Genomic DNA, 24,498 nt, shown 5'->3' with positions numbered 1-24,498 from the left:
TCGGTTCAGAAGCTCTGCACAATGTTTAAACTTTGCATACACTTGTAGAAGGCTCCAGTTATGCAGATGCAATATTTTTAAGAATTAAATCAGACACCAATTCAATCGCTGGTTCATACAGATTCAAGTTGCTCGGCTGGCATGTTTGTGCCCAACACCAGGGCTGAATTGACATTTGTCTCATGAACTCTGTTCTCCATTGTAGAGCTTCGTTGTTTGCCACAAAACCAGACTCAACAGGATGTACACTGTTCAATTTGAAAACCGTCAGTGAGTTTGCGAGATTTTTTTAATTTTTTTATATATCTTCCATGTCCTAAGGCATCTAACTGCACCTGTTCTGTCAACTTGTACTGATACAAGTCTGCCTTGAAAGAGAAAAAAAAATCACAAAGACATGTTCCTCTTTCTATAAATATTTGTGCATTTTCATATCTGTGCCTTCCACCACACCTCGCTGCAAGTTTGCCTTTAATCTGTGCTTGCACTCCCTCCCCCAGCCTCCACCCACTTCAAACGGTTTCAGCTAACCTTTTTTTTTTTTGTTTCTCATGTCATGCATCACGCTCTTCTTCTCTCCCTCTCATCTGCATGCATGCAGTGGCATTAGTCAAACACACCCTTACTGACATGTAAGCTAGTCTCAGCCTCGTCGCCAGTCTTCTGTCTTTGGCGCCACAAACTTTTGGTTTATCTCTCCTAAGCAACTTTGGTGAGTTTTCTTCATAGCTTTCTGTTTTTTTTTTCTTTTTTTCTTTTATATCTGCTGAAGTCTGTTTTTTTTTACATGCTGTTGATCTCAAGTGTTTAAGTTGTCAAACATGTGTCACTGTACAACTTAAAGCATTTCTACTACAGCTACTAGTTCTACTACTACGACTTATTTAGAGCATCTTTTTTAAAAATTGTTTATTACACAATGTCTCATTGTGATCATCTAAAGTTGAATGTTTTGTGCCACAGCAGACTGACTGAGGCTGCTCAATTATCACTTTGACAGGAAACCAGCAGCACTGAGAGCGATCTGCTCAGCTTCCTGTCTTTCAAGTCATTGCAGACGGCGCAAAGTGCTACAGAAATAGACGTCTTGAGTATGTACAATACTATTTGCTTTTTAATTGTTTGAAATGGGATATACAGCATTCATCATGTGCTGATATTGTTCACAAATAAGCTGATAATGCGATGCGGCAAATTAGTTAAGTATAAAATGTGGTTTATTAAAGTGATTACATTCACAAAGTGATTTCTAAACGATCCTTTGCTTTTGTAATTTTTCTATTTTCTATAGGCTGTAGATGTAAACATACAGATGGATTGTCAGATGAGAAGCTCCAGGTTCCCTTGAAACTACCCGGTTTTTTTTTTTGACTGCACACTTCAGCTGGAACAAAGGCACTTGAGATTTTTTTCACACTCAACTGAAGGTTTATCGCAAAGGTAAAGTATCTTGAACAATAACTTTTAGAGTCTATTGTCAGACCTGCACACATCCCATTGACAATCATCAATTGAAGTTCAATATTTGGATTTCATTCTGTTTTAAAACCATAAGTGTGCGCTACATAGGAAATAGTTTGGAAACTACTGAATAAGTTCATACGTTTTACATGGGAGGTAAATAAAAACCTGCAAATTCGACTTCATATGCAGAGCTGTGAAAATGTACGCGCCCCTCTCCGGACGTCTTCTGTTTTTGTTTTATTGTCACACCTAAGCGTCAGTGGTTTTGGATTTTATAACGAGTTACAACAAAACCGCCTAAGGTTGAAAAACTAGGGGGGGAAAAAGCAGCTCCTGATTTTACAAAACTCGTGTAAAACGTATCTTTGCTGTTGAGCACAACACCAAGACGCATTTTCTTGAAAGTTAAAAACTATTCAATGCAAAGTGGAAGCTGGTTTCATCAAACCAAGCTGCATGTAATTAATGATCCTCAGCTAACAAAAGCTTTCATAAACAGTTTAATAACATGCATTGTGCCTTGAAGAGGTTGTTTTATATTTTGGAAGGGAAAGTTTGGGAAAATGTTTTGAACCTTTAATATCATACCTGCAGTAAGTCTTTCTTATTATTTCATTTTTAATACGTTAATTTATCCCAGAGCGGCTAGCCAACTTATACAACTTATATAATTAACCTTCAAACCTCTTCATGTTTGCATTGGTAGGTTATTAACAGGGAAGCAAATAATTATTTACACTGAAAATGGAGGTAGGAGGCGGTGCGCCACCAGTAAACTTTCTATATGAAACACGTACTGGAATGAACACAAAGTGTTTCCAGTGAGGTAAAAAAAAAACAACAACAAAAAAACCCAGCTTCTCTGTCAATAACCATCCAATACGAACATGTTAACAATGAAACGTTGATAAAACAATGCTTGCATAGACTTCAATATGACTTTCTGAGGCTGAAGTTGCTTTAAGACGATTTGGTTTAGGCCAATATTGGACTAGCTTCAGCTTCTGGAGCCAATTAATCTACCTTCATTCAAAATCAGGGTAGTACAGGAGCTTTCTACTGCAGCTGGGATCTTAACTGCCTAAAACTTTTTGATATTAAAGAACATAGCCTGAAAAATGTCTGTCAAAATCAGCAGACAATGTTCCCAATGATTCTGTTTCTTTGCTCGTCATGAAATAGATATGTAGAATTTTTACCATCAGCATTACAGCTTTCACCATCATGCTCCACTTGATATGTATGAGAAACTTTATCAGAAATTGCTTTGGGTTTATCTCTGGACACTAAAACAAAAAAGAAAGGAGTAGGTAGAAAGATGGGGGAAAGGAAAAATAAGGGACAAGAGCAGAGGAGAGAATGAAGCACTGAAACAACACAAGTCAGCCCCCTGGTAGTCTGAATCTAGACCTGCAGAAAGAGAGAAAAAATTAAACTAAACTGAGAGATCACAACATGATATGTTTTAAAAACAGGACTCCTACGACAATCTTTCTTTAATCTAAACAGTTGCCTTTGCTTTCTTCAGCTCCCACCTTAGATTTAATTTATTTCACTTTAATTCTTAAATTGAAATTTTTTTTTTTGTCAAACCTAATCACAGCTACTTATTTTTTTATTTGTTTATGTACTACAATGGGTGCCACTGTTGCGGTCTCTCCTGTTTCAGAGGTGGACTGCATTTATATACAGCATATATATTTTTCATTCATTTATAATTTTGTACATATATCATTTTTGTATAACAAATATTTTATGTATTTTTACATCAACATGTTATGTACAGAAAAGCAGCACAGGTTACATGTAAAAAACTAAAACTTATTGCATAAATTTGACGGTGTTAATGTACTTTGTGGCTTAACTAGAATACGGTTAATGTCCTAGCCACAAACTTTCTTTTAAAAATCATAAGGAAGTTTATGCAACTTAAGTTTCATGGTTTTACTTATTCTAAATCTCCTTTTTCTCCTCGCCCCAGGAAAATGTCCACCGTTGTGATTCTTTCTTTCATCCTGGTGGCCCTAATTGTACTGCTGGTTTTCTGCTACAAGAAATTGAACAAGGAGGCAAATAACCAATACACAGTCCGGAACATAATATACAAGAAAGGTGGGGTAAGGGACCGGGTGAGGGCCACAGCACTGGCTGTGGAAACACGTCTTGGCATCCAGGTGTGGCCTCGCGGACACGGCGAAGAGGAAGAGATGGAGGAAATTCGGGACGAGGAGGGAGAAGTGGAGTCCGGAGACAGCCAGCACCAGAGTGACGGGAGCGGCACGGATGGAGAGGATGAACAAGAGGAGGATAGTGTGGACCACAGCGGTAGCACAAAGGAGAACGAAGGAGATGACTCAGATGCGGAGGGCTCAGAAGCAGGGGAGGAAGACAGGCTGATAGACAATAAACCAGAAGAGAATGAGGAGGTGGGGGGTAACAGTGAGGAAAAGCAGGAGTTAAAAGTAGAAGGTAAAGCAGAAGCAAGTGGTGGGACTGGATTGTTGATAGACCTGAAGCAGTTCTCTGGGAGTGCTATCTGGTCGGAGCAGAAAGAAGTTGAGAGTCAGGGCGGAGATGTGACTGCACTGTGAAAACGCAAGCAGAATTTATAAGGTGTAAAAATGGGCTATTTATAAAGAAAAAGATCACAATTTCAAGTAAGTCAGAGTGGAAGTCATACCATTTGAAAATAAAAATCAAATTTAGAAAACCGATGCCTTTAGTGTTGACACATAAGGGGAAAACACAAAGGCTGAATGAAGCTGTTATAAATATGCATTTAAATGGTTCTTGTAAAGTTTGTGTAAAGTTTCTCATTTTGGACATGAAACTATTTTTTTAGGAAACAAAAAGATATTTGTCAAACTTTTCAATATAAACGGGTTCAGAATATTTTCTCAGCTGAGTAGTGATTAACTCTCTTTGACTATATATATTGTAAAAAGCAACAGCTACTCAAAAGGTGAATATTTCATAGTAAAAATAAAGGCTTTTTGTTGCTGTATTAACACTTTGAAACAAGGTGTTAATATCCTCAACTGTCTGTGTCATATGCTCATGATGTCCATGTTGCTACAAAACAAAATAAACTACAAATTTAAATGTTTTTATTTCATAATTGAATTCTTTTTAAATAAACTTTTCAAAATAATTAAAGCTTTTGAATTTTTCTTGACCAATTTTTAAAATATACATATTTTCTAACCCTAACCCTCTACTGTGGTGTTCTTTTCATTAATACTTTTTAAAGCTATATTAACTTTAAAAATGTCTTACTTTTTATTTCAGAATATTTCTCTTTTTCTCCATTTGTTTTTGTAAATTCTTAATTTTAGAAAAGGTCTTTTTAAACATGCAAATTAATAATGCAATTTTGCAGGCCATTAAAAAAAATAACTACAAACAAATTTTGTGTTTATATTTAGTTATTTGTATTCGTTATTTTCCCCCGATAGTATTCTCTGTGTCTGTCTTGCATCATTAAAAAAGATGTTAATAGTAAATAGTTTTTCTAGTAGCACTGGACGAAGACGGCAGACGTCATCATCACTACCTTCATATTGCAAAGTTGAAGCCGCGTCTTCCAATGGGGATGTAGCTCAGTGGTAGAGCGCATGCTTCGCATGTATGAGGTCCCGGGTTCAATCCCCGGCATCTCCACAACTTGGATTTTTTATTTTTTTCCGTTTCTTTCAGCTATTCATAATTCGTTATAATATGTAATAAAATATGTCGCTACCATAGTATGCCACGGACAAATTTGTTTTTGCGACATAAAAACACCCAAATACAATATAAATATGACATCAGTTTCTGATTGGTAAGAGAGGCTCTTGCTAGATTCTGATTGGATACTGGGCGTTCTCTGAAGAGGATGATATTTATTTTATATGGAGCTACCGTATGGAGGTATAACAGATTAACTAATAGGAAAATCCTTAGTACACTTAAAACTACAGTATTAATTTAGCAAATGTTCTCAGTTCTCACACAATAATATTTGCAACAGTTCTGCAATTCCTCTTAACGGCGAAGACAATGGTCGTGGAAAATCAGGATGATCTACCGATACATAAACGTGCTTTTTCACAATCACAGTCAGAATATACCTGTGGCTTATTTATTTGGGCTGCTGCATTCAGTTTGCGTCTTCCTCTCTCACCCAAACTTGACTGTTCCAAAGAAATGATTTCAGCAGACGTCACTCATCTGCATAGGGAGTAAGATGCAACCATCCTGCGAGCAGGCTCCTCGGAACCTGAAAACCTCCGTGTCTCTTCCAGGGAAAAACACTGGGCCCGCCGATTGCTGCATACATCAGACTACAAACATGGAAGGTACACTTTGCACGGACTGTCATTCCGCGATGTGCGCTTATATCCGCATCCAGAGGACGCCTTCAGGTTGCAAGATGGATGCAAAGCCGCCTTGCACAAGGATGCACGTAGAGGAGGCTGCAGGGCGTCTTTAAATACCCCCACCGCTGCCAACACCTCTCGCGGTTCATTGTCGGCTCTTAATGCCCAGCTGTTATTGCGCTTATTTGTGTTTTGTGTCTGCAGGGGTAGGATGTTACTAGCATCCGCCGTGGTGGTATGGGAATGGCTGAACGAGCACGGACGCTGGCGGCCGTACAGCCCGGCTGTATGTCACCACATCGAGGCGGTCATCCGGAGCGACCCGCGGTGTGGTAGCGTGGTCCTCGGCCAAGTGGACTCTCGCCTCTCGCCCTACATCATCGATTTACATTCCATGCACCAGTTCCGACAAGACACAGGTGAGAGTCAGAGGGGAGCGACTTTGGGTGGAACAGTGACATGGAAGCGAAAGGCCTTTTCTTATTTATTCCCATTGTAACGCTCTTGTTTGGATTCCCTGGGAAAATTGTCTTGCATGGATTTGTCCTCTGATGATTTGATGCCTTGTTGGGTTTGTTTCCATATGATTTGCGTAACCGTACTCGTAAATAGCATTTTAATTCCACACATTGCTTTTTTTTTTATTTAGTGTTTTCTTTAAAATACTCAGTTAGTATTTACATCTGGGGCCCATGTGGGAACGAAATTGTGTGAAGAATGGGCCTCAAATGGGATTACATAACACCCTCGTGTTAATTTCAAACATTTAGCATTTGGCCTCTGAAAAGTTAATAATTTTTCACAAGTAAGTCGAACTTAATTTATGCATGTTTATGACACATCCATCCATTTTCTTTCACCCTTGTCCCTCAGTGGGGTTGGGAGGGTTGCTAGTGCCCATCTCCACTCTGGCTTGCTTGGGCGAGAGGCGGGGTTCACCCTGGACAGGTTGCCAGTCTGTTGCAGGGCAACACAGAGACACACAGGACAAGCAACCATGCACACACACACACACACTCACACCTAGGGACAATTTAGAGAGGCCAATTAACCTGACAGTCATGTTTTTTGGAATGTGGGAGGAAGCCGGAGTACCCGGAGAAAGCCCATGCTTGCACAGGGAGAACATGCAAACTCCATGCAGAAAGACCCCAGGCTGGGAATTGAACCCAGAGCCTTCTTGCTGCAAGGCAACAGCTCTACCAACTGCGCCACTGTGCAGCCCCCCATTAATTATAATGATTAGGAAAAAAGTTAACCAAAAACAGATTTTTGATAGGGAAATATTCTTCTGTGTCCATTCTTCTTCAAATTCACCGTAATGCGGACCGCTACAAGAGACTTCTCCTGCCAACATGCATCACTGTCTACAATTACTCTTTTGAAGAATTTCAGTCTGAGATGTGCCGATTTGAAAGGCCCATGTAAACAAAATCTAAAAGAATCTAATGTTGGAGATAAAAGCAACAGTAACGAGAGAAGTAATGTGTCAGATATGTATTTATTATCGACTTCAAAATCTGAAGTTTACAAACAGAATCAAGGAAGAAAAGGCAAGATGAGGTTGTCAAGGCGTCTGAAAGGAAAACTGACACATTTGAGTTAAGTGGAGGAAGGCCTGTGGCTGTATTTGGTCTAAAATGAGCAGTGTCATTGACCACAGCGAAACGTATTCTGTACCAACATGGACTGAAAGGCCACACGGTGAGAAGGAAGACATTACTTGAAAAGAAACATAGAAAAGCCAGACTGCAGTTTGCAAATCCACACAGAGACAAAGACAGTGTAAAAGATTCATGTGTTGCTAATTGTATCAGATTTCTTCAAAAATTATCCTAATTTCGGATCATAAAACTGTTTAGGATCACGTGCGTCACACTGTGATAGGAACAGAACAAGAACACAGGCTCACAGACACGTATGACGGAACTATTTTGTATTTTCAAACATTTCTACCTCACCAGCTCATCCATCTGTAACAAATCAAGGCCTTCAGCTAGTCACAATCCGGAACACTCAGCGTTGTTACCAGGGGCAACACGTTTGCCCAGATTCACAGCAAGTAAATAAAATCCTTGTTGATTTTTGTCAGGGCTACACTCTCCTTGTTCAGTGCAAATAGCAGTGCAGTAAATTGTGTCTACCTCCTGTCATACAACACCAGGCTGTTTGTTTAGTAGTCAGGAGAGATAACATCACTGCATGGACTCTTTTCAAGTGAGGATATGTGGAGTAGCTATGAGATGTCTGCATGTTACCTTTAGTTTAAGTAATTTGGGAGGCATTCTTATAAAGAAGAGAAAATAATAGCTGCTTTGGACAGCTTTTTCAGCATTTTATTTAAAAAAAAAGATCAATACTCAGAGGGATTTGTGGTTTTTTATCACATTTCTCTTGTTGAATCTATCAATATACAAATAAGAGGAATTTGAGAAAGTTCAGGTATTTACAACCAAGTGAACACATAATCCCCACAGAAAATGTCTCGAATCTCTAAGAGGAAGTTACGTCATTCAGGGCCAATGAAATGCCTTTTGTGGATTTTCTATTAATTGTAAAATGTTTAACCTTCAAATAATATTTTGCTTTTTGTTTGTTTTCCAAATGTCCACATATTGATCAATGTGTTCAATATTTGTTCCTTGAACACATTGAACTTTATGAGGTGACGATCAGCTACAAAGACTGTATCTTGTGTGAAAATACAAAGTCAAATAAAAAAAATGTATCAAAATACCTTCAGAAAACTATTGATCAAGACCGAGACTTTAAAAACATTCCAAGAACGTTTGGCTCCTTAGAAAGAAAGGCTGAAGGTACAAAGCTGTGAAATCTGTTAAATGACAACAGTCACTGTAATATCAAGGTGTAAAATATTACCTTGTTGCAATATTTGGTAGGATAAATATTGCAGGCACCATGGAATCAAGTTATCTTTAAAAATGTTATGTGTAGCCAGATGGACTTTTCACTTTCCATTCTACCTTCACTAGATATAGTTCTTAGCTCAGGTAGAGTTTTCATTCAAAAGATGGAAAAGAAAGAGAATAGTAAGCGAAAGAGGGTGATAACAATCAACTTCACCAATATTCAACCATAATATATACGGTGCAACACAGGTAGGGTTCATCCAACCGTGACAATTAGTAATAAATGATCTTCCTGACAGATACAGATCTACTACCTGTGGTGTGATTCTTGCTTCAGGTACCCTTCGACCTGTTCGACGTAGCTTCTACGATCCCACCACAGCACCAGGCCAAGGCTGGTTGTGGGAGTGGGAGAACGACGCTGGCAGTTGGACAGCATACGACACAGAGGTGGGCATCGCCATCCAGGCAGCTCGTGATCGTCAGCAGCCCTGGCTGGACCTGGCGCCGCTGGGGTTTTGCTACCTGATTGACTTTGAAAGCATGACCCAAATCAATGGGCAGACGCAGCGCTGCCGACGGATCCAGAGACGCGCCGATCTGGCATACCCACTGGTGTCTGGACCCTTACCCAGATCCCACCACGCATGGGGACCCGCGTCTATGCCCGGCTATGGAGGACTGCTCGGCGTTGACGTTTCCGGTGTAGGCATGGGGATGAGGATGAGCAGCGGTGGGATTGGGAATGGGAGCGCTTACCCAAGCGGGGCACTTCCCGCTTCGGCAATCACTTCTTTGGGACAACCCTGCGCCTGTCAGCAGTGTATGTTGGTGCTAAGTCTCAAAGCAGGAACAATGTCGACTGCCCACACTCTGGGCCGGAGACCACCGCAGACTAAGCTGCCCAGTCCCAAATTAAACAGCTACCCCATCCCAGGAAGTTCTTATTCTCTGACTCTGCCCCGGCCCCCGTCGCTGTCGTCAAGATCTCTCTCTCCTCACAGGACTTCTGGGTTTGGGGCGACTGGTGGTTACAATGTAACTGGTATGGGAGTTCCAGGAGGGATGGGGGTTATTGGTGCTGGTGGCATCGGCAGTAACACCTTCGGGTTTGGAAGTAGCTTCACACACTCTCTTTCCCTGCTCGGACCAGCTACTGCTGCCCTCTCCATCTCCTCAACTCGTCCCCCACCTCCTCCTCTCCCACCACCTCCTCCGCCACCTCCTCCACCCTCTACAGCTCCCATGTCGGCCTCCATCCCTCCGCCTCAAACCTCAGCCTCCTCCACCCTCTCCGTCTCCTTTTCGGCCCCCATGCAGCAAAACCCAGCCCCGGCTCTCATCTCAACAGCTGCCTCCACCTGCACGCCGTCGCCTTCTGCCCGTGTTCTCGGTCCAGTGTCTTCATCTGGTGCTGCTGCCTGCGCGGCCCCCTTGCCGCCGCGGTCTAGCCTCGCCGGTCTGAGTCGTCCTGCCCTGCAGCGCATCGCCATGGCTCAGTCGCGAGCACTTATCGCCTCCGGGTGAGTAGGAGAAACGTGCAATGCAACGAGGTTGTGCTATGTATGTAACTTATTGTTAGATGGATTGCTTTATGTGTTTCGGTATGTTTTCATGTACAATTTGGTTCTTCATGAACAAAATATTTGAGCCTTACTCCCACAAGCCAATTTGGTTTCCTTTTGCAGCTGTGTTTCCTAAAAACATTGCAACATACTTTTAACTGAGAATTGTATACAGTTTAAGTATATTAAATGTCATTTCATTTTTGGTCAAAATGCAATTTTGTTTATAGAAACACGCTGCCAGGAGTGAGTCTAGACTGCAGAAGTGTTTCTGGTAAATTAGTGAATCATGTGTAGCATGGCTAGCTATCAGCGTCAAGGTAGGTCGATGTGTTGCCATGTCGCAGTTTTACAAATGCCAACATTTTCCACTTTGTTGTTCCTAGGATTTAATGTCGTTTTACAAGATCCCTGATAAAGTGCGGTAGTGACCAACATTTTCTCAGACACTGTTTCTTAAAGCAGCACGAGCTACACCCCTGTTATTGTTGCTGCGCCCTGCCAGTAAGCTGGCCTTAAACAAGGCTACTGTACTTTTGTCCTTGCTTAAAACAAAGATAATTTTAGCAGAAAATCAGATACTTATATTCTGGTATTTAAAAGACACAACCTTTTTGTCACTGTCTTTTATCAATTCACACTAAACATTTTCTGTCTTAGGTCAGCAAGAATTACCTAAATTATTTCTATTTGGTAAATGGCAGAGGAAATTGAAAACACGAGTTATAGATACTTAAACTATTTACCCTTGTCGCTTCTGTATCGCTGAATCCTATTTAAGGCATAAGCAAATTCACTGGGATGTTCTTTTATAAAACTCACGAACTGTGAAGTTTCACAAGTTTCAAAAGTATTCCAGGTTTTTTTTTTAAAGTAAGCGATGCTGATTTAAAGTAGATGTTTTGTTTCCTGTGAAATGAGTTGCTCGTAACAAGAAAAACCCGTTTCTCAACTTTCCTGATAAAATTGTCGTATCGCAGCCGTATGTAAGCAGAAGATGTGTGTTTTAAAAGAATGCCTATGAATCATGATCGCAGCACAGACTGTATGTAAAAGTATAGTCTGTACCCTAGGAATAAAATTAGGCATTAAATTAGTATTCACAAAGCAGAATTCTGTTGACGGTGTTTTATTAGGTTAGTTGTCTGTGTATTAAAATTGAGGGAGCTCAGAGAAACAGCAGGTCATGTAAGGAATTACAATTAAAGGAATTCCCTGTTAATTAGTCCTTTGTACACAGCGTCTTGCATCGGTGCTCACTGGGATTTGTGAGAGTTTAATCTTTGAGACAAAGTTCAGCAGGCTTGTTCATATCCAGGCGAAAACAATGATGGCCATTCATGTTGAAGGAGCCGAGTTCACACAAGTGGTTTGCTCTCGTTTGCAATGCAAATGTTCCATAATGAAACCATTCAAAAAAAAATGCTTGAATAGAACCAAAGACAATAAAAAGGTTAAACACTAAATATAAAACCAGCATACGGTAAGGTTTGCAAGTAGATACTCATATTTAGGAAAATTAGCCTAAAAGCCTTTTTTTTTTTAATCAAAATTGTCTGGCCATCTCATGTGTCTCTCAGAATAAATTTTTTTTGTGCACCTAATATTTCTGTACAGCATAAGTTTTCAGTTAAATATAGCAAGGAGTGATTTAGGTGTGTCTTAATGTTTTTTGTTTGAGTTGTATTTATTTCAGTGTTCCTGGGCTTGGCTTGGCTGTGGGTCAAGGATTACCATTTACTCCACTTTCCCTGTCATTTTACACCAGTAGACAAAAATGTTTTGTACCTATTGACTTTATTTATGTACAAAATCTCAACACTGCTAAAGTTCTGAATCTATTCCCAGTCAGTGTGCAAAGGGCATTCCTACAGTCCAGTATTATTGATTATTGTTTGTCTGCTTCATCCCTTGACAACAGTTCACTGTTACATAACAGTAAAGTGGATTTGTGAAGAAAGCTGCACTGAGCAACAGACATAAATCCATAGAAAAGCAGTGTGTTCAATTGGGTTGCTTTCTACACAAAGAATGGACGTGGTTCTGCAGTTCATGAAGAAAGTAAACAATGACAAACAGTGTTCTGACTGTCTGTTTCCACCTGTTTGGAAAAAAAAAAAGTTGTTTTTCTGGATTTTATGCTGTATTCCATTGTCCAAGTGTCATCCATCCACCAGTCTATCCATCCATCGTCTGTGATGTTTCTAACTATCATATTTAAAACCTGACCACTGTAGAAATATTGGTCATAAATTCACAGTGAACTTCTGCGTGTAAAAAAAAAAAAGAAAAAAAAAAAGAATTTAAAACTTTGAAAATTTGAGTTGGGAACAGATGTCGTTTAAAAAAATAGGATGTATGATTTATTGTCCCAAACTTCCTTTTTCGCAGCTCAACTGTTAAAAAGGAATAACCCCGACCATCTTTGTAATAAGGTGATTTTCAGGTGTAAAGTGAAGGATGCCGCTATTGCCAAGTGCCAAAGCCAGGGGGCGCCAGTTAGTCGTCTCACTTTAGCATTACTGTTTTAAATCAATTACCCTGTTTTAGGCTCGTGCTGTTTGGGTTGTTTATGTTGACATTTCTGTTACCTCCATGTAATCTGATTTTAAATATAACCAAATGTTGTCTTCCACTCGAACATATTTATAAGTAATGTACAGCTGCAAAATTAAATGAAAATGGAGGGCAACAAATAAATTATTCAATTTCATTTCGGCATTCTTCAGATCCACGTCTTCTGCTCGTGGGTTTCTGCAAAGCAGTTGCCTCAGCTGCGATCATAAATGAGACACTACCTCATGCCGAGGATCATTCCCATGTGACCAAATCCAACTGTGGCCCGGCACAGTGACCCGACTTTCACGAAGCCTGGTATTACCCAAAACAGCCCTGATGTTCCACAGCCACAGAGCGGTTAAATACAAAATAAACATGGGGATTAACATTTTTTTACCTCAGATAATCTGTGAGTTTTGTGTCGGGCTCACTGTGTGGTGACCTGCGACTCTAATCGTTGCAGGTGAGAGTGTCCGCCTTCACAGCAGATGGCCGAACCTGCTGCTGCGGTAAAACCCAGTGGAACGTCACAGATAAAGGGCGATCCCGTCACTCCAGTATTCAGCACTCACTGCTTCTATTTCTCTATTTGTAGAACCTGAGATGGATGGAGAGGTTTTACTCTTTAAATCCACAGTTTGTATCATTTCAAAGCCTTAGTTGTTTCCAGGATGGTAGTACGGATCGTTGGAACATGTTTAAGTTTATTCTTTAGTAATAGTCCAACCCTCTCAATGTTCTCATTATTTTTAATATGATTAAATCAAGAGATTAACTTAAACACAAAGTTCAAAGTAACATTCTCTCTGGTTTTGAAATGTAAAAGGGATTGCATGCGCATAAATACTCCGCCTTACAGAAATATTCGTACCCCTGGATCTTTTTCACTTTTTGCTACTTTACAACCATAACTTACTAAGATTTGATTTCTAGAGGAGACTGGAAATATTGTGTCAACAAATCTAAATATACATAAAAACTCAGAAATGTCCATAAGACAAACTAAAATAAAGCATATGTGCAGATTTCCTTTTTGGACCGAGGAGCACACCCGTCCTTCTTAGGTGTGAATCTTACAAAGTGAGATTCACGCCTAAGGGTCACAGGCCTCAAATATAGAAAAGTAACACCACTGACTAAGCGAAACAAAATTATTTTAGTTATGTCTCTATTTCACAACAGGTTTGCTGTTGACTTGGAACACAATGAAACATAGCTTTCAAGTTCCATTGTATTTTGCTTAATAGTCAATAGGAAAAAAAACAACCTAAGTAATTGTTCTGCAAATGCAGTGAACTTCTGAAAATTTAAGTTTTCCAGTGCAAACCTTAAATGGGAATTTAGCGTCGTCTGCATTCGAAGTTGTTTTTACGTGGCTTCTTATCTTGTCACTTCTGGGCTGCAAACATACAGAAATTGAACAGTTCATATAAGATTGTCGAAATTAAAAACAATACAGGTAATAGGTTTACCGCAGTGGAGGCTCATTGTTGACCTGATGTAAGGAGATTCTGAACCAAAAATACCATCTTCTCCTTTCTCAAGAAATTAATTGCACATCAATTATCGAAATGATGTGTTATCTTTCAATGGACGGCATAATGTGTAACGCTTGGGAGCAGTGAGGTTGTTCTTTATTTGTTGTTGTTGTTTTACATACTAAACTCATTCCACTAATCACATTTTGATTTCACAGCACTACGGAGCGCAGCTCCTCTAATCTATTATGTCTGTGGTTGCCCTTGCTTGCATTGCTTGGAGTTAACTCGAGCAAAATGGACTGAAGGAGATCTTGATTCAATTCATAAGATCGGTGAATTAGGATTGGATGTATTGTAAAAACAAACTCCGTTTTAAATGTGGTTTGGTGGAGACACTACTGCAGTGAAATGAAACAGATGGTCTGTAAGTGAATCGTTTAAGTCTGGGGGGAATGGGGGATCTCCAGCGTCAAAGGTTATCACAGTGACGAAAGCTGCACCTGTTGCACACACTTTTGCTCTCTCGTTACGCCGTGTCTGACGTTCGTCCGTCGTTTGTCCCTCATTGGTTGTTCTGCTCCTGCTGCCAGAGTTTATCCCCTTCAGTTTGAGGTATGAGCTTTGCATCTGTAAAAAAAGCATCTGCTGCCACATACGGCAGCTTGTGCATTTGTCATCATCCACTGCTGCAGATGGAGGCTGCCCTAATGCCACAAGATTAGCTCAGGATCAAGGCAAACGTGACTAGGTGACATGCTTTTCCACCTCTTTTTATCTTCCTTTCCTTTCTCTGATTTCCTCGCCTCTTCTCTTAATGTTCCAATCATATCACTCACATCTTCCCTCCTGACACAAAAATGTGCTTTCTGGGTAACGTAAGGAAGGGGCACAAACTGAAGAAGTCAATAGACGCGTTGTTGGTAAACAGCGTTCAGTGACAGAGTGTAATCAGATTGACCTATACTGGAACTAAACACCACAGGGAGTTTTTTTCTTTTTTTTTCAAAATCAATGTTACATCAGTTAATTGGATGAAGCCATATTTTTTCCTCCAAGTATACTTCCAGGACAGGAACAAGGATCTCAAACACACTAGTTTAGGAATGATTTTATTCTTTTCGGACTCAGATCCGTTTGGACCTGCATGGAAACCAGTTCAGTGCTTTGAAATCAACACTTTTAAAATTAGCTCTAGTATTTCTGATGTGAAGAATGATAAAACATCCAGGAGTTATGCCAGAAGTATGTTAATGGTTACGAAAAGTGTAGGCTTGAGTGAAATATGTTGTACAGTATAACATTGATTATGTATGGAAAGTTGACCTTCCAAGACCAGGTCTAAAAGTCATTCCTGTTTTATGCTTTATCATCAATTCTCAATCAATCAATAAAAACAATCAAAAACATAATAGTTTGACTTCCATACCTATGATTACTTTATGCACATAAATTAAGACAGAAAGTTTTTAAACATTTCTAACGTTTAATCAAAATCAAAATGTATATTTTCTCCAGCAAACGTTTGTTTTTGACAGATTGCATAAAAACTATAGGGGACAGCTGAAGCATGAATTATGACACCTAAAAGAAAAAGCTACAGAAATTGAGGCAAATAGTACTCATTTTATGATTTCAGTCTAATATCTATGAGCCCCAGAAATATTTCACATTCAGTCTTCATTTATGGCAGTAAAATAAATCTACATCTGTGTCAATTTTGACATTGAATGCTGCTGCTTGAGCTTCTACCTGCCAGCCGTTCGGCCGCCTGGCAGAGTGACGTGATAATTCACAGGTAATCCCCTCCCAACGCTGCCAATCGCTGGCCTCTAAACAGAGTTCAATCAACAGATGGGAAGAGGTGGCTTAGCCCTTTAAAAGCAGGGGGGATAAGTAAGACAGCAGCACACAAGCGGAGGAAGAGTGCAGCAGAGACAGAGGTGGTTCACGTACCGCGTTAAAGAAAGAAAAACAGTCCCACGAGTGGACTTTTGTTGCTGGAACATCTCGACCCTTTGGTGCCATTGAAGCTAGGACGATGACTGTTATCAAGCATGGCAGACCGTAAGTACACACCTTAGACAGGACAGCTGGTGTTCCTCGCAGGCTGTGTGAGACACATTGCAGATTTGCGCGGATTTTTCACCTCGTATTGGGCAGACGCAGCGAGAGAGATGCTTATGTGGACTTATCATGCTTATGATGTAAATTAAACACAAATCAAAGCTGGAGATTCAGATTTTTTTTTTTTACTTAAAAGTTTGTCTCGCTTGTGATTGGCAAACGTTTAATCTGCTGATTAATGTCGCTCAGTACAAGATTTGTTTTTGGTTTTTATTAAATAATAAGCGGCATGGTTCATATATTAAGCCCTTTTCAGTAACATCTCAATAAGCCAAGGGTTTGATCAGACTGTTAAACCCTAAACAGTTTGAAGTGGTAAATCTGGATGAATTATAGGACAGTATGTCGAGTCCTGACACGCAGCATCTGCTCCTGTCTCCACATGACTCGGCAAAAAGCCTCTTAACCTGGTGACACGTATTGAACCGGAAGCGAGCATATGCTGCAGCCAGCTGCAGCTCTACCTGTTTACATGTGACTCATCAGAATCTGACGGCCTGGCCTTGTGCTGAGCTGACCCGGCCAGTCGGTCATGCGGCTTCCTTCTGTGGCAGCTGTGTGTCTGCGGATTAACAGAAGTATGTGTTTTTCTCGCGTTTCAGAGTGCCAACAGTTCCAGTAAAGAACCTGAATGGATCCAGCCCTGTGCATCCTGCCCTGGCAGGTAAAAATATACAAACAGCCTCATCAAAAACATTAAACTGCTTTGATTAAATAAATTAAAAAAAACTGTAGTAGTGGGATAATTATGAAGTGGATGGGCAAGTGGAAAGTTATTGTTAATAGAAACCTATATGAAGTTCCATAATGTTTGCTGATTGCCACAAAACACAGAGGGGACAAAGCAAATATACGAAAGGAGCTACGATCAGATGCAATGGAATGGGTTTGCTCAAAATATGGTTACATATTAAAGTGGCCTAGTCAAAGTCCAGATGTAAAGCCATATTATAATAGGAAGTAAGATGTGAAATTTGCTGGATTCAGTTGAATCTGTCCGGGAGAGAGTCTTTAGATGTGCAGAGCTGGAACGTACACCAAAACTATATTAACTCAAGGGAATTAATTACACAAATATGTCACAGTTATTGGAATTTTAATGGTAAATGTATACAATTTTCCATCCATTTCACAATTATAAACTACTTCAGACAAATAAGACGTACAAATGAAAAAAGGTCGAAGGTGCATCGCTACTTTTGCAAGGTACTGTATTTCGAAGGCAGGATAAATGTAACCTCGTTTCACTGGCTGTTCACAGGTATTACGGGCATCCTGATGAGTGCTGCGGGACTTCCTGTCTGCCTCACGCGCCCTCCTAAGCTGGTACTCCACCCCCCACCTGTCAGCAAGAGCGACATCAAACCTGTGCCTGGCTTGAGCCAGAGCTGCCGCAAAACCACAAAGAAGCAAGCCCGAAAAGGTGGGCCTCTCAGCTTGTGCTGCGGTGTTGTTTTTGACTGACAAAACCTATAATAAGCTTGGTCTATAATTGTTTTTTTTTTCTCACAGGCAAAACACCAGAGGAAGTGGTGAAGCGATACCTTCAGAAAGTCAGAAATCCTCCAGAGGAGGTGAGTTTGCCTTGTGTTGAACATGTATTTTTGGTTTGTTCTGACTTCGTGTAGTTTCCTTGTTTAAAAAGTAATAGAAGTTTGCCACAATTAGAGTAATTTTTAAGTCAGTGGCACGTTGAGTTGTTTTTAGGATTGCCCTGAGTTTAGCTCTATATATCTTCTCATTAACGTTCCGTCCCTTGCAAAGATGAGCATCCCTGATGCAGCCAGTACCATGTTTCATAGAGAGGATGATATATTTTGGGGGATTCCTCTCTGACATGTCTGGTGTATCCCCTACACCAAACATGTGCAAACTGTAAACAGAGAGCAGAGTCCACCTTTTCGTTGAATACCTAATCCCTAATAAAAACCTAATACCTAATAAAATTTACTGCAAATAATTTCTTTAAGAAGTACAAGTAGTAAGTTCACCTGGGTGTAATGTGACCTCAATGTCAGTACAGCTGTGCGCTGAGAGCCTCAGAGGTTTTACCAAACTCACAGCGTGATCAGGGAATACGGTTATGAATTCATAAAATACATTGAAATCTGTGATTGTAGAGTCACAAAATATCAAAATGTCTTCAGAAATAATGAAATGGACAAAGATGGATGGATTCATAATACAAACTTGACTCATCTTTCCTCGTCAGGACTGCACCATCTGCATGGAGGCCCTGGCAGGACCTTCGGGCTACAAGGGCCCCGGCGTGGGTGGCATCTCCCGGGCCGAGTCAGTGGGCCGTCTGGCACTGTGTGGTCACCAGTATCACCTCCAATGTCTTGTTGCCATGTACAACAACGGCAACAAGGACGGCAGCCTGCAGTGCCCCACTTGCAAGACCATCTACGGGGTCAAGACGGGCAACCAGCCCCCAGGCAAAATGGAGTACCACGTCATCCCCCACTCGCTGCCGGGACATCCCGACTGCAAAACCATCCGCATAATCTACAACATCCCGCCTGGCATTCAGGTGAGAGTTGGGACATAATTGAAAAGCAGAAATGTAAGCAGAAGAGGGGATTTTAGTGCTTATTACTTTGGGGATGTTGTGTACTTCAGGGCCCTGAGCACCCAAATCCAGGAAAGCCGTTCACAGCCCGTGGTTTCCCCAGACACTGTTATCTCCCCGACAGTGAGAAGGGTCGCAAGGTAAATAAACATGTCCTCTTCCTTATGACTTTACCAGCACAGTAATTACCCAGTGATCAAGTTTCACTTTTAATTTCCTCGCTCAGGTTCTGAGACTCCTCCTGGTAGCGTGGGACCGCAGGCTCATCTTCTCCGTAGGAACGTCCAGCACAACCGGCGAGTCCGACACGGTGATCTGGAATGAGGTGCACCACAAGACCGAATTCGGCTCCAACCTCACGGGCCACGGGTACCCCGACCCGGGCCACCTGGACAACGTGCTGGAGGAGCTGAGGGCTCAGGGCATCACCGAGGAGGAGTGCCTAACCAGAGACTGAGCGGACAGACGTTTGGAGCACAAACGGCCTGACATAATGAGACTGATGGCGGAGTTCTCTGAGCTATTTTCTGACGAAGAGAACAGATTGATTGTGAATTAACAGCTGTTCAAAGAAACTTTGCAGGAATAGTTTCAGCTCCTGACGACGGAGGCAGATTTCTTTTGCTGTTCTGATGCTGAAAACGCATCAAGGCCACAGGGCTTATACAAGTCCGCGGTAGTTTAAAAATGATCTGTCATTTCTTACTGAGAGACTTCGTAAGAGAGAGGCATGATGAGAATGTAACTGAGGTTATTTTTTATTATTATTATTTGTAATTTTTGACATGTTTACCACTGTTGCTGCTTTGCTGGACTCAGAGAGGAATTTAAATGAAGGTAAATGTTTTTTTATGTTTTTCAGTCTTAGTCAACAAAGCAAAACATTTTAACTTGAGTTAAATCAAATGGGATATCTGAGCATGGATATTTGCTGACCTCTAGTGACACTTTTTCAGAACTGCATTCCTTTTTTTGGTCTGATTTATAAATGTATTCTTATATATTACAAATACTTGATATATGATGTTGGCTACACTCATTCTTGTTTTTATATTTTATTTACCATTTTATTTCACTGTTTTATTGGCTCGGGCCAACGGTGTTGCTGGTGTACAAAAGACTTTTATTTTCTTCATGAACCTCAATTTTCAGGATTTTGTATTTGATAAGCTCACAAGTGAACATTCCCTAATTATTTGTTCCTCAATGTAGGTGTGCTTTTAAAAGCGTTCTGTGTTTTATTGTTCAGGACTAAAAGACCTTGATTCATTGATTACAGTCCCACGAGGAAGAGAGCAAATTCACCAAAAAGCTAGGATTTAAATTTTAGAACCCTCTGCCTGCCATCAGATTTGCACAGAGCTTTCTACTTAGCATCAGAAGAAAACAAGCACACCTGTAGTGCTTATTTGCATCTCATGGTTTTGTGTGTGTCCAAGACACAAACAAAAAACACCAGCCTTTAGTCACACTACAGAATGTGGTCAATGTTGTTTATTTTATTTATTTTTTTGTCATGTTCACTTTTTATCATAAGAAGGTGCAAAACGACTATCATGACGCAGATTCAGTTTTGGCCTAAGTCAGTTTGCATTGCGTGGACTGTTTTACTGTGAGGTATGTTGGAGGTATGTGTTGGGTTATACTAATGTGGGTCAACATTTATACTTTATGTTTGTATGTGTTTTACGTGCAGATTTGAATTAAACTGTTTTCTAAGAGAGCAAACTGAAGTCTGACATGGTTTACCTTCATTTTTGTGCAAATATGAGTATGCTTAAGGAGATTAATTGTAAACACTTCCAGAATGGAAGTACTAGATATTTATGGAAGAAAGTTGATTTTGTATGTAACCCATTTCTTTGATTTTTTTAATATTCCCCCCCCCCCCCCCCCTTTGCTTTGGTTCTTCACCCTGCTAGTTAACCTTGTGATGACCCATTTTGAATTTTGGGGCAAAGGTTTGGAGATTTCCATTTAAAATGTCCTGGCACTATAACAAGATTCCATTGGTCTTTGGAAGAGCAATGGCATGATAATAGACCCTCCATTGTGCCTAACCTTGGGGATTAGGTCTTTTTACATGGTATTCATTAACCCAAAGCACCCCTGTAGTGTTTATTTGCAAAACATTAATCTTAGACTCATCTATGAAAGAGAGGCAGGACCACAGCAATACAGATTCTTTTCTGGTAAAACCCTATATGGGTTTTCAGACTTGTTGATTTGACCAAACTTAACCTTTCGTGTAAGCGTTCTTGTTGCAAGTTGTAAGTATTGTGCTAATAGCTATTGGCAATGAAAGGGCATATTAATGAATTTCTTTCAATTTTATACATTAAAGCAAACAAAAAGAACATGGTCACAAATATTTTTTTAGGCACTACCCTTGAATACTGGTGTAATAAGACACAAATATGAGAAATATTACCAAATAGTTCATATTGGTTTATGAGCATTCGATACGCATGGCACCTATAGTGGATACAAAATTTGGGGTTGTTGAGAGAGCTCAGACATATTCTGACTGCAGGAGGCGTTCTTGTTGTATTTCTGTAAGATCTGAGTGCAAAGAGAACGGGACAATCGCTAACGATAAAGCTGCTTATGGTGGGTCGGGGTTAGGAGAAGACCCCTTTAATCAAAACGCTTACCTGACTAAGCCATCAGAAATTCATTTAAATTTACTTTGCAAGATCGTTGCTTGACTTTTTTTAGGATGAGAATTTTCACATTTTATCATTCTTAGTTTATATAAACAAAGAAACAAACGTGGTAGTCTCTGCTAAATTAGTTGCTGTGCATGAAAAATGTAAAGTCTTGTACAGCAAATGGCTAGATTATGTAGATCATTCACAGTACTGACTACTTCCTCTCAGGATGAGCAGTTTATCTGCAGATTAGTCTGCCTTCTGGATTAGCTGGCGGGATTACTTCCACCTTAATGAATGAGGAATTTACAGAAGCAACTAAACACAATTATAAAGGTCCCCAGCCTTTGAAGAAGAGTCAGCTTTGGAAAAGAAACAAGTCACGGGATGAAAGGTGACAGTGACACGACAGAAACTGTGAGCGCTTCAGCACACGTAGGCCACTTCAGCGCCAGTTCCAGAAATGTTGTCGCCTTGATGATGATCCAGAACGCTTCACGCTGAAAACCTTTCAGATCAACTTTCCATTTCTCCTTTGTTTCTGCAGCGACAGAGCTTTGCTTTAAGTGGCAGATGTGATGCTTCAGTATGTGGAGGAGTAAAAAAAAAAAAAAAAAAGCCTACCAGGCCCGTCTGCTGGGTTAAAGAGAAGCAGATGGGTTAAAGGATCTAATCGGGCCACTCCTCGGTTAAGCCGGACCGACAGCAACTAGTGGCACTAATGTAGATGAAGTGATAACGGATGACTTCCATTACTGCATCGCTCTGTCTGCGCTCTTTTATGGTTTGGTGGGGGGGAGACAGCAAAGGAAGGGGGAAAAGAGCTGCAGAAAATGACACACTGGTGCGTATCTCAACATGAAGTAGAGGAAGAAACGGGAGGAACTGCAAAGAGAGAAATAAATGCATTATGAAAGAGTAGATTAAGGTGTGTGAGGATTTGCAGAAACCTCTAGGCAGGGGGGGAGGGGGTCTTCAACTGGTCAGACAAACCCCTCCTGCAGGGCGCTATTGTCCACCACCCACGGCTGTGCAAAGAAAGCTGATTACAAAGGACAGCAGGCTGTATTCCTCTGCAGTTGATCACCACATGTTGCCATTTTTGCCTGATGTCTCTCCCTGTAAATTCCAGCCTTTGGAGATTCACACTTTTCCCGAATGGCACGACTTGCTTCTCTTCTTCTTTTTTTTTCTTTCTTCTTCTCCTTTTCTTTTTTTGCGGATCTGAACTGTTTGTCTGCCTTGTCTTTCTGCACAAATCCAGATGCAGCAAAATCCGCCCTCCCCGCAGCTCCTCAAAACGGCTTGTCTATTATTAAAAGCTTTTAAATGGAGCAGCGTGTTGGCTGACTACCAAATCCATTGCCCTGTTGCCAAGGAAACAACACATTCGTGGCCGCTAGTCTTTTTTGCTCCTTTTTTTCCACCCCTCCCCTTCCCTTCCCTCGAGGCTCATATTTCAAGAGTGTCAGCAATCTGGTGTGCTCACACTGCTGCCTTTCAGCTAAAAGCTTTTTGTGCTGCCAGTGGAGCAGAATGGAGGGCAAAAGAGAGAGCGGATGGGAGTGGTTAGCGAGGAGAGGGGGAGGGGGCTCGGAGGATAAAAAGGCCCTCTCTCACCGTTGCCAAGGCAACTTGATGTCACGGTGACATCACGCAGTATTAAAAGCTTTTAACCGGATTTCTCTCCTGCCTTAGGCCCCATTTTGAGTCCTCTTTCAGCTAGGCTAGGGGGAAGGGCAGAGGCAGGCAGGACGGCTGTGGCTGTGCATGCTCTCTCACATGTATCCCTCCTTCCCTGCAGACTCAGCCCAGCCCTTATAACAGTAAAAAGACTTTCAAATTCAAGCTCTAAAGCTCCTATCTTTGCAAAAAAAAAGAAAAAAAAAGAAGAAAGAAAGACAGAAAAAAAGGAGAGAAACCCATAGCCAGCACAGGCCAAAAGAGAGACATAGAGAGAAGGAAGCCAACTCCAAAATGGCAGTGGACGATAGTTTCAGCTACCTGATGCCAGGCCACAGCGAGAAACACAGGCGGGCCCCGAACTGGACCGACGGCGAAATGAAGGCCCTCCTGTACGTGTGGGAGGAATTCCACAACGAGCTGAAAACCAGCAAGAGGAACGCCAAGGTTTACGAGAAGATGTCCCAGAGGTTTTTCCAGCTCACCGGAGAGCAGCGCTTCAAAGAGGAGATCAAGATGAAAATCACTAACATGTCCTTCCAGTTCAGGCAAGTGCTTCCATGTCCAGCAGCTGTGACTCCACAGGTCCAGATGTTGCACGACTAGTAAAAAAAAAAAAAGTAATAATCTTTCCGCTTTCTTTGTTCTTACAGGCGACTGAAGGCCACAGCCAACGAATCGGGCGAGACGCCGGACTGGCCTTACTACAAGGCCATCGAGAAGATCCTCTCCAAGCCGCTGGAGAACGGCAGGGTGAACTCGCTGGAGTTTCAGGCCTCGGCCGCCGGTCCCTCCACTTCGTCCCAGTCCACAGACAACCCCTTGTCCCACCAGTCGGAGGAGGGCGTGATTGGATTCCTGCCAGAGTACACTGGCTCGTCAGATGAGATGGAGATAAAACAGGAGCTGGACTCTTTGAGTTCAGACAGCGAGCACATGCTGGGCTCCAGGTAACAGGACAACCAAACACCCGCGTACAAGCGTGCTTTTTTTATCTTAAGGCAACGCAACACGTTTTAGGCTCTTTCAACTATGCTGCTTGTAATTGCTTGTTACTTATATTCCATATTTGTTGCCTGACTGTTTTTTTTTTGTTTTTGTTTTTTTTAATGCTACAATTGAGAAAAATACACATTAGGACTTAGAATAACTGAAATAACTTTATCTATTT

General features: G+C 41.1%; 2 protein-coding genes and 1 non-coding gene across 5 annotated transcripts in view; all 3 read left to right on the top strand.

The window, feature by feature from the left end:
• Positions 1-5,052: 5,052 nt before the first annotated feature.
• On the top strand, positions 5,053-5,124 carry trnaa-cgc (transfer RNA alanine (anticodon CGC)). Its single transcript has one exon. It is a non-coding gene; the product is annotated as a tRNA-Ala (tRNA).
• A 277-nt stretch (positions 5,125-5,401) lies between these two features.
• On the top strand, positions 5,402-20,724 carry dtx4a (deltex 4, E3 ubiquitin ligase a). 2 transcript variants are annotated; one of them, XM_008435375.2, is made up of 9 exons: positions 5,402-5,801; positions 6,027-6,241; positions 9,030-10,215; positions 17,024-17,085; positions 17,683-17,844; positions 17,934-17,995; positions 18,634-18,954; positions 19,044-19,133; positions 19,220-20,724. In XM_008435375.2, exons 2-9 carry the CDS (start codon positions 6,034-6,036, stop codon positions 19,448-19,450), a joined length of 2,322 nt encoding a protein of 773 aa, XP_008433597.1. In that variant the 5' UTR covers positions 5,402-5,801; positions 6,027-6,033; the 3' UTR covers positions 19,451-20,724. The 2 variants fall into 2 exon arrangements, with proteins under 2 accessions (XP_008433597.1, XP_008433598.1); XM_008435376.2 differs by lacking the exon at positions 5,402-5,801 and having other exon boundaries at positions 5,819-6,241.
• A 569-nt stretch (positions 20,725-21,293) lies between these two features.
• The window catches only part of msantd1 (Myb/SANT-like DNA-binding domain containing 1), a 4,522-nt gene continuing 1,317 nt past the window's right edge, over positions 21,294-24,498 (top strand). Inside the window, exons 1-2 of one of the 2 annotated variants that reach the window (XM_008435377.2) lie at positions 21,294-23,875; positions 23,981-24,277. In XM_008435377.2, the coding sequence (XP_008433599.1) occupies positions 23,622-23,875; positions 23,981-24,277 (551 nt within the window). In that variant the 5' untranslated portion in view covers positions 21,294-23,621. The remainder of the gene's footprint in view (positions 23,876-23,980; positions 24,278-24,498) is intronic. The other variant, XM_008435378.2, reaches the window with a different exon arrangement.

The sequence above is a fragment of the Poecilia reticulata genome, linkage group LG18 (assembly GCF_000633615.1).
Source record: "Poecilia reticulata strain Guanapo linkage group LG18, Guppy_female_1.0+MT, whole genome shotgun sequence".
In the NCBI taxonomy this organism is placed as follows: Eukaryota; Metazoa; Chordata; class Actinopteri; order Cyprinodontiformes; family Poeciliidae; genus Poecilia; species Poecilia reticulata.
This window is presented reverse-complemented; position numbering and strand designations above follow the sequence as displayed.